The sequence below is a fragment of the Nothobranchius furzeri genome, chromosome 9 (genome assembly GCF_043380555.1).
Source record: "Nothobranchius furzeri strain GRZ-AD chromosome 9, NfurGRZ-RIMD1, whole genome shotgun sequence".
Lineage (NCBI taxonomy): Eukaryota > Metazoa > Chordata > Actinopteri > Cyprinodontiformes > Nothobranchiidae > Nothobranchius > Nothobranchius furzeri.
Window position 1 is genome coordinate 64641420 of NC_091749.1, and position 13557 is coordinate 64654976.

Here is a 13557-nt window from a genome sequence, read left to right on the forward strand (position 1 = left end):
GGAAAGTGATGTGGTGTCTGAGCTAGGATTGCTGTTAAAAACAGATATAATAACAGTGCTTTAAAATGATTGTTTATTAAATAAAAGCAACAACAATCTGTATTCTCAGCACGCTGCCATCTTATATTAACTGAGCAGGGAGTGGGGTGGTGGGGGCTCCAAGCCTATATTTGCCTTGGTCCCCAAATGCCTTGATACGGCCCTGGATGTGGGACTGACTTCTGGGGTGATCTGATTCTATCACATGTAAATATTAAATGCTTATATATTATTGCTTTTCACTGGTAAAAATGTGTATTGGGGATAAATCTAACAACTTTGTTTCTTTTCAAGCGCTTTGTTTTGTTTTCTTGATTTTATTTGAATGATTTCCTGCCCTTTCTAACCTTCCTGCATGCTGCATGTTTTCTCCGTCTTCCAGAAAAACAGTTTCCTTGATTTCCTACTTTCTAACTAATCAGCCAAAGGAATCTACCGAACGCAAAAAAAAAAAAAAAAAAAAAAAAAAAAAAAAAGAAAAGAAAAGAAAAAAAAAAGCTTAATATGCGCGGCGCTCCAGCAGCAATGAGTTGAAATCACCGGGGCACAGATTATGAACTCAGCTGGAAAGTACATGAAGTACCAGAGAATATGGGTTGATATAAACGATCGCAAACGAATTACTTTGTTTTGGTGGAGCGATTTTGTGAATATAACAGCGGCCGCGCGCAGGACGCAGCTGGAGTATTTGAGCCATTACCGCTGCGTTCTCTCTGCTCATAGATTGCCCGCAAAGCTGAGTCCATAAATGACGTCATATATGGGGATACTGGATCTTTTTTCAGGCTTCCGACAGTTTGAATTTTTAGGAAACCCACATCTTGATTCTGGGTTTTAAAATGCATTGCAATTACCGCGTTACTGACAATTGTACCAAGTAAATATTACTATTTTCTTTCCCTGTAATGCCTTACATTACCACATTACAGCAAAAAGCAATGCATTACAGTAATTAATTACTTTTGTACCGCGTTACTCCCAACACTGCTGACAGCCACACCAGTGATGTGTCTGTCGTGCACGAAAAGAGTGAGGGACACAGACCCCCCCCCCCCCATCCTATCCTGAGCTGGTAAGAAAAAACATCAATGAAAATACACACGCGCGCACGCACACACACACACACACACACACTGTGCCCCCGATCGCTATGAAAGCAGGGAGAGAGGGGGAACACGCAAAAAGCCTGGGACATTTGTTACAATAATGTGTAAATATTGTTGTGGACAAATCTGTAAGAGTGGAAAATAAAAATAAAGTTGCAGAAAGGTGAGGAGATGAGCAAAAACAGAACACGAGGAGCGATCGTTTATGGCAAGCAGTTTTAACATTTAATCAACAATCAGACTTCTCTGTAATTCCTTTTTAATTAGCAATAATTTTATTTATCCTAGTACTAATTGTAAAGAAAGAAAGAAAATGATCTTTTCTATAGCGCCTCAAGATAAAAATCACAAGGCGCTTCACAAAAACAAAAAATTAAAAATATAAAAAAGATTTCAAAAAATGATCAAAAACATGTTTAAATGAAGCAAAAATAGACAACTGTCATTAAAAAATGCAAAGAGAGAGAGAGAGTGAATAGGAAAGAGGGCAATCAGTGAATCCTGGGGAAGGCAGAATGAGATGGTCACACTAAAGCCAGTCTGAACAATTGTATTCTTATTAGTCAAAATGTAAATGAAGACATCAACAGCAGTTGTTACAATAAAAATTATAAATAGTAAATGGTCTGTATTTGTGTAGCTCCTTCTTAGGGTTCTACAACCCCCCAAGGCGCTTCACAACACAATCAGTCATTCACCCATTCACACGAGGGCGATATGACGATTTTAGACCGTTTTACGATCTACACATCTGACGGTCTGTCATTTTTGAGAGACCGTTTTATCACGATTCACAGCTCTGCTGTTGAATTTCTGCCTCTGAATGAAAAGGGAATTTACCCCAGGCGAATGACACGCCTTTGTTTGACCCTTAACCAATCAGAGTGAGTCATAGTAATATATTAGTGCCCCGCTTGTTTTCACCTGTGTGTGAACAAACATGGCATCGGCCGCGGCTGAGAGCAACAACGAGGTTTTCGTTCCGAAGAGGAACGCAGGGTTTCCTTAGCGCGCGGCGCTAACAACTTAGCGACGTGACATGTCTCGGAGAAAGTGTAAAAACACGTTGGACACTTCTTCTGAAGCAGGAAAATAACACCGCTTCTTAAGCAGAGCACGACGCCACCTCGGCTCGTCCACCCTCTGCCGAGCCGGTGTCGGTACCGGACTGAGCTTGGTCACTGGGTCGTTGGAGCTGCCCCGTGACTGCCTGATGGAAAACCAGCGGGCCGGGTTTCATCAGACTCGTAGTTTCTTGTTTTTGCTGGGACCCCCTGTATTTTACCACTCCCTCCTGCAGTCTTCCCCTATTAAAATTTAAAATGATTCTGTAAACTCGGTGTATCAATAGAAACAATCTCTGCCTCTGCCAGCTGCAGTAAATGTAGTCTCCAAATAATAAGAGGTGCATTTATCTGTGTATCTCCTTTGATCCGCATTAGTGATATTTTCAGCACCAGAACAGTGAAGCAAAGAAAGATTCCTGAGTTTGTTAGTAATTTTATTTATTAGGTGCATCTGACCTGTTCTATTTTTCTCTGAAATGAGATCAAATCAGTGCTTCTATGGGTTGTCTCCAATCTGCACTGGAAAATTTTACTTTATTTAGAGACTTGTCGCAGAAAATATTCAGAATGCGCAGTTTTTTGCTACCACAAGCGATCTCTGGTCCAGCCGCACATCAGAGCCGTATTTGAGCTTAACTATCCACTACATGAGCAATTGGGAGATACATAGTATTTTGAACAAGTTAATGTTTGCACAATACGTTTGCAATTGACATGTTTGCACTTTAAATATGTTTACGATTCTAATTTATGTTAAGTTACTTGAAAAACGAGAAAAACTGATTTTTGTAATTGTTTCTCTCAGGGCTTTTATCATCTGGTGTGAGTTTAAAATATAAGTGTGTTAGCACTGTGCTGATTATCCCTAATATGAATAAATGTTTATTTATTCAATGTTTCTCTCCTTTAATACGCAATTGAAGTTAGGCTATTCATGGATAAAAAATCGTGATAAAATCGAAATCGTGATAAAATATTGGAAAAATCGTGATATTCTATTTTTGCCATATCGCCCAGCCCTAATTCACACACACATCCACATGCTAATGGTAATGAGCTACGATGTAGCTACAGCTGCCCTGGGGCGCACTGACAGAGGCGGGGCTGCCGATCACAAGCGCCACCGGTTCCTGGTAGAACTTAACATTCCAGATTTCCATAGGAACATTCTTACTGAACGAATACTTCATATCTGAAATGTTCATTCTAGATAGTAAGAATCATTCAGTTGAAAAAAGATTTGACAGTATAGATATAAAATGTAACTGAATTCACAGTATTGTAACAGTTACTTTGCTAGGTAACTAATTACTTTTACAATGAGAATGAGAGTTAAACTGATGGGGCAGGGCTAAATAAGCGTTTACTCCTGCCTACTCCTTTTCAAACAAAGTATTGGAAGAATAAGTTGTAAGGACTGTGAATGTACACGTCTGAAATAAAAATAAACTGAACTGAAACTGAGCAAAGTGATAACCGAGTTACTACCTCAATGATTACTTTTTAAAAGTAAGCTGCCCAACACTGGTCATGAACAAGCCTAGCAGAACAACAAGAGCAGAATTTTAGGCTGCAGCAGAAATCTGTTTTTGCAGTAGGGCTGAACGATTTTAGGAAAAGACTGAATTGCCATTTTTCTAGCAGAAACTGCGATTTTGGTTCAATTTAGGGCTGCAGCTATCGAATATTTTTGTAATCGAGTACTCTATCGAATATTTTTTTCGATTAATCGAGTACTCTAATAAATTACCCCTTTGTGTTTGTAAACCATTATATCAAATAGCATGTTATAATTATGAAAGACCTCTTAAAATGAGCAAGCAGTTGCCAGTTATTCTTCAAGTTTTATTCAAAATTAGTTTGCAAAACTTCAGCACTTCAACTTTACTTCACAGTAAACAAATGCCTGTGCAAAAAATAAGTACACAACCTGAGCCGATTTTCCCCTCGTGCGAGAATCTGCTAGCCTGCAAGCCAGAGGATAACTGTTGAAGTAGCGCTGCGGGCGGCTGCGGCCCAAACAGAACCAGAACCGCTCACGGCGCATGCGCAAACAGCTCGCCGGCTGTTTCCCTATTAACACACGTCCGTTTTAATTTCAACACTTTTTTTCTCACACAATAACAAGGATTGTCGAGAAAGCATGTTTGCCGTGGTTTTGTCAAATTATACTGATCACAAAACATTTATTTACTTTCTTTCGTTTTCCTCTCATAAATACCAGTAATCCTGCAGCAATCCCGAGGGACAACAAATATCAATAACAACACAATAAAAAGTCCGACGTTTTGTGTAAAAATGCTATTTTTTAGCACATTTTAAGTCCGACGTGTTGCTACCAGACGTACGGTGTGAGCTGAAACTGAGTGCTACAAACGAAAAAGTCGCAGTGTCCGCAGAATATATGGAAATACAGGCTAAAAAGCATTATCTTGTAGAGGCTCCGAGTCCGCTTGCAGAAGTGACATTTACAGGTGCTGCAGCACGGAGGATGAGGTGTTGTGGTAGGCTAAATCCATTTTACAGTATTTTCACTGGACTACGTTTTCCACCTTACGACGTGAAAAATGGTCCCACATCTTGACATTTTCTGTCTTTTTCGCACTCCACCGGGATCCACGTTGTCCGCCATAGCTTAAGATAAAGTTAAGTTACATTCCCTACTCGCGTGTGCGATTCAGTCCAGTGGGCATGTGCGTCACTTATTTCAGTCCGGGTGAAACATGACCACGGGCGACTGCAAAGCCATGAATTAATTAAATATGAATTAAACGAATCCTCGAGGCAGAGAATTTGACTCGAGGATTTTTTGTACTCGAATTATTCGAGGTACTCGAGGAATCGTTTCAGCCCTAGTTCAATTCACAATTTTCTGCAAACAAAGGTCTAACATTAGCCTGCCAAGCCATTCTGTAGATTAAGGGAAAAGATGGTCTAGATTCTAATCTAGTACAACAAATCATTCAAATTAATATTTACTATTTAATCATACAATAAAAACAGTTAAAGCTATTTATATTTTCTCCCATTGTGTTCTTTATTTATGTGTTTGTGAAGCAACTTGTGCTTGTGGTTTTTATCTAGAGAGGAGCTTTATAAAAACATGTTCTACTCCAAAAATGCATGGAGGAAATCTGTAGGTAGAAATAGCTTTTAAATGTATTAAATAACAAAAAATGCACAGTTTTGGGCATCGAGCATCGATTGGAACCAGTTCCAAATGTTAGTTTTTCCCGGAATCATTCAAAGTTTTTTTTTTCGATTCCTAGTTTTGATTCCTAGAATGCCGACGCAAGAGGAATCCGTGGCCGATCTCCATGAAAAATGATCTCCGTGAAAAATAAACGTGATCTGCAAATTCTGATTAACGCTTTTCAGAGCTGATCACACCAGCTGTCTGAGTGCAGCACGAGTCCCCCACCCCCCCGCCCGCGCACAGCGGCCAAATATAAACAAATGCATCTGCCGGACTTTTACTCCGTAACGTAAACTTTAACTCCTGCAGCGAATAATGCGCCGTAGAGGAAACTTGTTAAACACATCAACACGGTGGATTTAATAGAAGATTTAAAGAACGAACTCTGGACGGTGTGAGGTGAGTTTGTCTCACCGCAGAAATAAAAACACACACACGGAGCGTCAGCGGTCAGACGCAGCGGCGTGAGCGTCGGAAGGCTGAACAATAACCTGTAGAATAGGGCTGCTCAATTATGGCAAAAATAATAGTCATGATTATTGTGACGGAAATTGAGATCTTGACTATGTAGGACGATTTTTCAATTTATGTTGATTTTATTTGTTTTTATTCAGCCATAAAATGCTCTGGGCACAATCAGGGCAAAAAGAAATAAGAAACAAGATGATCACTAAAATAACTCCTGATTCCCAGTATAAAAAGACCAATATACTTATAGCTCATAGTCTATGACCCAAGGGCTATAGACCTTGGTTTAACTCATTTAAGTCTAACCAGTACAGAACCAAATACCAATAACTTGCAAATACTGACAGCAAGAATTACACAGTGGCATTTATAACAAATGCAAATAAATTGATGTTCACAAAATGTTGCGTAACATTTATTTAGTTGTGTCAAGGTGCTGTAGGAGAGTGCACTAGCACCGTGTCCTCAGAGAGGTTAGTTAGTAGTTATCAGCGTGAGGAACTTATTTCTACCTTATTTATAAACTATTTATTTACAAGTCCATCAATTAATGTAATAATTGTCCCAACCACAGCTGCACCCCCCCACCCCCCAACCCGGTCTCACAGCAATCGGGGCAAGCTGCACGTGTGTTTAGCGCGCCGCACGCGCACATTTAGCCGTTTTTAATGGCTCAGGAGCCCGCAGGTACGGTGTGTGTCACACACTCTGGTTAATCCAACAGGGAGCCGGCTCCGATAGCCGTTTCTTTAGCGACTGACACATCACTACATCATTCCCTTTCCTAATGTTGTGAAGAACGGTCCGGAGCGCAGGCGGAGTGTTTAGCTAACCTGCAGGAAATGTCGACGACAGTTATCCAGAAAGTAGCTAAGGGTTACCAGAGATGTTTCTGAGGTGTTCGCTAGGTACTTTCAAGATTTAAAAAGTCAAGAAGGGGATCTGAAAAGCTGTTGGAAATAGCGTCAAAGTCGCTAAGTTGGCAACACTGTGGGAGGAGCGCTTCATTTGCAACTCAGGGCAGCGCAAGTGGGAGGAGCAAATAATCGGCTTGTTTTTTTTTTAATCGTTCAAAACTCAGATCGTAATCGGGATTAAAATTCGATTATCTGAGCAGCCCTCAATAATTAATGTCATCATGCTAGAGCAGCTTCTCTGTGGTGGACCACACCCGCTTCTGACACAATAATAATAATAATAATAATAATAATAATAATAATAATAATAATAATAATAATAATAATAAACAAAGTTGTGAACATTTTAATTTCCTTTCTGAACTAATTATTTGTTGAGAGCTGTAATGTTTAAAATCTGTTAGATTGTTACTGACAGCAGCTACGTTTAAGTTTCACTTCCTGTTCTGACTGAATGCTGCTGCAGCGTGGAGGTGCAGTTCTCAGTCATCCTGGACATGATCATCCTGAGAGTTTTAGCTGAAAACAGCTGGACGTTTCTGGACATGTTGGAGACATTTAGCCTCTCATCCCAGAGGCTTCTTCCAGACTTTGGTTGTGGTCAGAAACAAACACACTGGTTGTGCTGCAAGTCTTTTTCTTTTTTTCTCCAAAACATGTTTTTGTCTAAATGAAGGTGATGTTGTTGTTCCTAGAATAAAATTCATGTTGAAGTTAAGATTATTTCATCAAGCAGGACCTGTGGTTAGCTGGCTCATGTAAAGCATGTCATGTCTTGAAAGAATCGGAATCGATAGGAACTGGAATCAAAACGAGGAATTGGAATCGGAATCGTTCAAAATCAAACGATGCCCAACCCTAATTACCGCGGCAGGCTGGCTGCACGTTTTTCGAAGCCGTCTGGTTTCCCCCCACTAAAACGTCAGTTCTGTGACAGAGACGCACGCATTCTGACACCTTAGCTTGTTTGAACTAACGTGTGCCGTCAGAAACATTCAAACCAATTTTTAAAAAGAAGTTGAGCTTTCAAGTTTGAGCCTTCTAAATTGCGCAACTTCGCACTCGCGCTGATGAAGCATAAACCAAGCTTTAGAAGTCAGCCTGAACCGGCTCCGATGTGGGAGGAGTCTCTCTCTCCCTTACTCAATTACGTTCTCTCTCTCTGTCCCGGGCTCACCTACGGTGCCATTATTATCAGCTCTAGCAGCGCTGTGTGTGAGAACATAGAACAGGTAAAATAACCAGAACAAGCAGCTCTGTCAGCTGTGGAGTTGGGCTCGAATCTGGATGGGACACCCCACCCCCCTCCCCCTCGCTGGCTTTTGCTGCCGCCGTAACACAGGGGGAAAGCCCCGGATGTGAAAAAAAAAAAAAAGTTACACAACTGATCCTGGATCAGTCAAATCCGCTAAAACCGCAGCTTTGACGGTCACGCGATCGTGCTGTTTGAAATCGCAATTTCGGTCCAAAAACGAGATTGTTCAGCCCTATTTTGCAGTCATCTTTTACTCACCGCTGACACACAACTGACTTCATTTCTTTGACTTTTGAATGTTCTGATTGGATCTGAACACAAAATGGCTTTCTGTTTATTATTTACCTTAAAATGTCCATTGTTGGATGCATCATGCAGAGGAGTGTCATCATCCAGTCCCTTGGTGTTGACTTCAGCTCCGGCTGCCAGCAGCTGCTTGGCCACATCATAATACCCTCTGTTACATGCCTCGTGCAATGCAGTCCAGCCTACACACACACACACACACACACACAAATGGCTCATGTCTCTGAAGTGTACGCTGGTAAATCATGAATATTTACATATTACCAAGCTGTTGAAGCACAGGGCAGCAAAAACAAGCTTCTTACCTGCAAAGTCTTTTACATTCACATCAGCTCCCTCGTTGATGAGCTCCTTGATGCGGCGCACCTCTCCTCGAATTGCTGCTCTGTGCAGTCGAGTCTCTCCTCTTTCATTCCTTTTATTTACTTTGTCTTTGGTTTTAGATGCAGAGTTTGGCGTTCCCTTCTGACCCAGACAGGACTGCGACTGATGCTTTGGTGTTGAGTCTGCAGGCAGAAGATGGATGTTTCACTTGAACTCCAGAACTGTCTCTAGAATTTCATTAATATGCTGTAATTATTCCAGTATTTTCGACTTCTGCTGTGTTTGACCTGCACAAAGCCAGAAGGGGGCACTCACACTCCACCAGTCAGTATCTGAGTGACTGGGCCTATTTTTTACGTCAGTCTTTTTCATCACATTTAAAACTCAAGTCTTTATCACATTTACATTATTGAGTTTGTACAGCTGTTGTCTAAAATGATATTTGAAACACATTCACTTAATCTAAGTCCATGACTGCAGGCATGCAAGAAAGGAATTAACATATAAATAAAAGGCAGAGCCTCACTAATTTACTTCAACCTAAATCTCAACACAAATAAATAAAATAAACCTGAATAATAATGTGAATATAAGCAATTAATACAATTACAAATTACAGAGAATACAGTGAATCTAAATAATTGTATTTTTTTTATTTATTTCTCAGCTGAAAGGAGAAGTAAACAATTAAATGTTTGCACATTTTGTGTGTTTGGCGGTCTGCAGTTATTTAGGCTAGATTGCACTCTCGGTAATGCTAACAGCGCAGTTGATTTAATTTCCGTACATGCTGGATTTGAGATTAACGGACAGAATGTTTAATTTTTTCTTTTGACAAGAAATAATGTGTTGCAAGACACTCGATGCCAAGAACTGACTAGAAAATAGGCAAAAATCAGCAGGCTAAATAATCAAGATCCACAAAATAAACAAAAACATAAAGACTCGTGACTCATCCCCCATCTGGTTCACTTGTCATCCACCTACGCAAACTGCTCTCCCACAAACACGGTCTACATATAAAGCTCTATCCCATCCTCTTCTTTTTCTTTTCCGCCACCGGTCCATGGAAGACGTGGCCTAAATGATAAGCACGCACCTGGACTGTTGACAGACTTCGCAGCTGTCATTTGCATGAGCAAGGCCACCTGCTGCCGCTCAGAGACGGGGTACCCAGTCCGGATCCCCGGCATCCCGATTCCAAACGCCTTCCGGGTGTTAGTGGGCTCCTTTTTAATGCGCTTCCTCTCTGGACCTGGTTTCTCTGTCACACAAGCAAGAACAGAAATGCAACAAATACATTTTAGTGTGACGCACATGTACAGTAGATGTGTGTATTCACAGTCACAAAATATGATCAATTCCCTAAACTTTAAGGAAATAGTGAAAAATACAAGTGCTGCTAAAATTACCCCAACAAAACCCTTCAAACACAATATATGTCTAAACTGCATGCATTAATACATGGACACGCATTAAGAGGAGGAATAAATTAGCATTCCATTTGTGGTTTTCTTACCTATGATTATGTGCACTAACTACAGATGATTTTTTACTGCACCGTGGCTGAGTATTTGCTACTGCATCCAGACTGATCTCAGTCTAGCATGTGTTTTTAAGGATGTGCAACAAAACTACCTAAATAATAGCCCAAAACAGCTGTTTAACAGACTTAAAATGTAGACAATCACCCAATCATTCTTGTTAAGATTTATTTTGATAAAACTCTAACATCAATCTGTGGTAAGAATATATGGTTAAGACAGATCTGGGCTCATTTAGCTTTATAAAACTACGCTGTAGCTAAAAGTACAAGTGCACAAGAAGAATTCCTTCCCTTACTATAATATGTCCAACTACCCTTTTCTCTTTTCCGCCTAATCGTATATAATAAAATGCTTTTTCTAAAAGCCAGAATGACAGAAACCATTGAGGGCTGAATTGGAAACCACTTCACAACTCTTCACTAAGAGTAAGTAAAGAGTGCTTTTGGGATTTTCCATGTTGTTTGTGATATTGGGTCAAAGCTTATGGCAGGATCAGTGGAGCATGCTCAGAGCATCTGGGTCAGTCTGACTATGAATGAACATACACACATGCAGGAATAATTCCACTTCTAACTGCATTATTTGGGTGTGTTAGTCTGACTTTGACTAATTCAATTCAGCACAATCTCAGACTAAAATGTTTACGTGCATTTTAAAAGTCCAGGTAATGTCACACTAATGCAATCACTTGATATCTCCCTACGTCATGTAAACCTACAGAGTGCTTTTACCCATCCTCTTATTCACCCCCACCTTTGTTCTGCATTTGAGAGCCAAGCTGGAGAGCTGCAGCATCGCTCACCCCTCCAATATCACAAACCCAGCAGCTTTGTTTGAGTTACAGACTAAATGTTAAAGGAGAACAAGTAAACTACATTTCTCTATCAGACATAAATTTAAACATGAATAAAAAGTGAAATGAAAACACGGTCATTATAAACACCAATTCAGACACTGTCACACAAACTCAGTAGATACTGGCTAACAAGTAGCTTTTAGCAGGCCACATTTCAGTCCCTTGTTCCACACTCTAATGGGATTGCAGATACAAAAATACAAACATGGGAGCAGCTTTATTTGTAATTGGGTTGTGCTAAAATACAACATGAGACCAAACAGAATAAGCTGGATGTTTAAAGCTCACACTGGTTTTGCACTCTAAAAGAGTACGACTAAAACTGTTTCTACAATTTTTAAAAGACATTTCCACTGCAACTGTGTTTCAATTTAAATGCCTTTCAGCTAGACTAGAGACAAAACAAACAAACAGCAGCATAGTGTGCGAGTGGTTTGTAGGTAGCGGTGGGTCCCCTTTGTGTCATTACCCAGCAGCCCCTGAAGAAAGGGAGGGCCAGCAGGCAGTGTTTATGTCTGCTCGTTTCCAAGCCAATCAGCCAAAATTGTAAAGGGGGGAGGGGGGGGGGGGGGGTGTGTGACTTGGCAGAACTGCTGTTATTACGAAATAGCTGGTATATATTTCAGTTCAACATGGCCTTGCCAAGGTCACCACTGCCTGCCAGGATTACTGGAGACGCAGTGCCACTGGACAAAAGCAGCTGCTCCACAGACACACCCAGCAATTATTTTCAGTGGTAACATACCATCTGATGACCCATAGAAAGGGTAAAGCTGCACATGAGTACAACACTTCATGACTGAGAATGAAGTTTATTTATTTTTATTTACCCTTTATTTAACCAGATGAGCCCCACTGCTAACAGCAAACTCTCACAGCAATACGACCCCCCCAAACACAAAGAAACCCTTTTAAAGTGCTTGTTTGAACCTTCGAGCTCAGAGCAGCGGCGGATGTGTCTGAGCCTGATTTCTGTGGGATTTCTCTCACTCCAAGACTGCATGCGAAGCTCGAGGCCACAAACAGACAAGTAAACAAGGCAAGAAGCGAGCACTGAGGCTCCCGCTTCCGGTGCATAAAGGATTTCCAGGAAACTATTTTTCCAGTCACATGTACAGAGAAGATAAACTTTCACCAACATCTGTGAACACTTATAGTTAATGCGCCCTTCAGCACTCTTTGATACACTCTCACGTTCTCCCAAGCATTCACCATTAGAGACATTCCTTCTGTAAAAACAGCGGGAACCACAGAAGCAGTTCAACATGTTTTTTTGTGCAGCAGAACAGAAAACTGCAAAGCTAGCGTTTCCACGCTATGTTTACAAGACAGGGAAGCAGGATGCAGTCGTATAAAGGATATGTGGCTTAACAATGTTTGAGTCAGTCTCTAATACAGGACTCATCATCAGGGGCAGAACACCAACATGATCGTCTACACCATATGGATCTGGTACAGAACACAGTGACATTTCCCTTATTATTACTGGGCATCAAGAGGGTATTATTATGAATTTAAACCAACTAGCTTCACCAGCTAGCCCCAAAAACGAATAATTAGAAATTCTTAATCCAAAAAAGATGACACTGATCCTGTAAGAATAAAAAGACAGAATAACTTTAAAGGCTAAAATAACAAAAAGCTCGATAAACTTGACATTTTGCTACTGTTTCCACTGTGTCCCTCCCTGTTGAATGTCCGAGGAACCCTGCTTTTATGTGTCTCAGTAAAGTGATATTACTCACTTTGAAGATAGGGTTGTAACCGTACTCTTCTTATACTTGAAACTTGATTAAGAAGATAAGAGAAAGGGAGAATAGATGGGAAACACAAGCTAGCTATGGACGGTCACCCTGTGAATAGACTGACCACCTGAGCCAAGGAGAAGGTGACACATCAAATGTAAAGGGCAGGCTCTAAGAGGGAATTTTGTTTAATGGCAGACAGACAATACTACAGTGTGAGCTAACTCCCAAACAAACAAAAACTTCAGTAAGCCGACAGAAGCTATGGCGAGAATAACCACTCCAACCAGCCCAACCAGGTTTTGTTGCACGTTGAGAGTGAAATGTGTTCCGTTTTGGGAGTCGTGAAGGTTGCATAAACAGGAAGTTAAGAGAGAAGGAGCAGGAAATAACCAACAGGATGTTTTCTCAATGCCTTATTGAATGTATTGTGAGAAATTCCAACGTACATGAAGAGCATAGTAGTGTGTAATGGTTCTACCAGCCTGAGATTTGGTCATCTTACTCAGTAACAGAGTTTTGTTTTTATTTAGAGCGAGTAGGAGTTTAGTAAAGTTCAACTCAGTGTTACAACTGTTCATGGGCAGACATGTGTAAACCACGTGAGTTAACAATACTGTACTTTAGGCCACCTTAAGTCATTTCCACAAACCAACACGATCGATCGATCCTGTTATGTGTGTGTGTGTGTGTGTGTGTTTGTGTGTATGTATGCATGTACAGGGAGTGCA

The 13557-nt window shown here is 40.7% G+C and overlaps 1 protein-coding gene across 1 annotated transcript in view; it reads right to left on the reverse strand.

Moving 5' to 3' along the window:
- The window catches only part of ankrd11 (ankyrin repeat domain 11), a 193024-nt gene that overhangs the window by 11220 nt on the left and 168247 nt on the right, over window positions 1-13557 (reverse strand). The window contains exons 5-7 of the mRNA XM_015953336.3: window positions 9778-9942; window positions 8660-8860; window positions 8394-8536 (exon numbers count right to left, since the gene is read on the reverse strand). Coding sequence (XP_015808822.3) covers window positions 8394-8536; window positions 8660-8860; window positions 9778-9942 — 509 coding nt within the window. The remainder of the gene's footprint in view (window positions 1-8393; window positions 8537-8659; window positions 8861-9777; window positions 9943-13557) is intronic.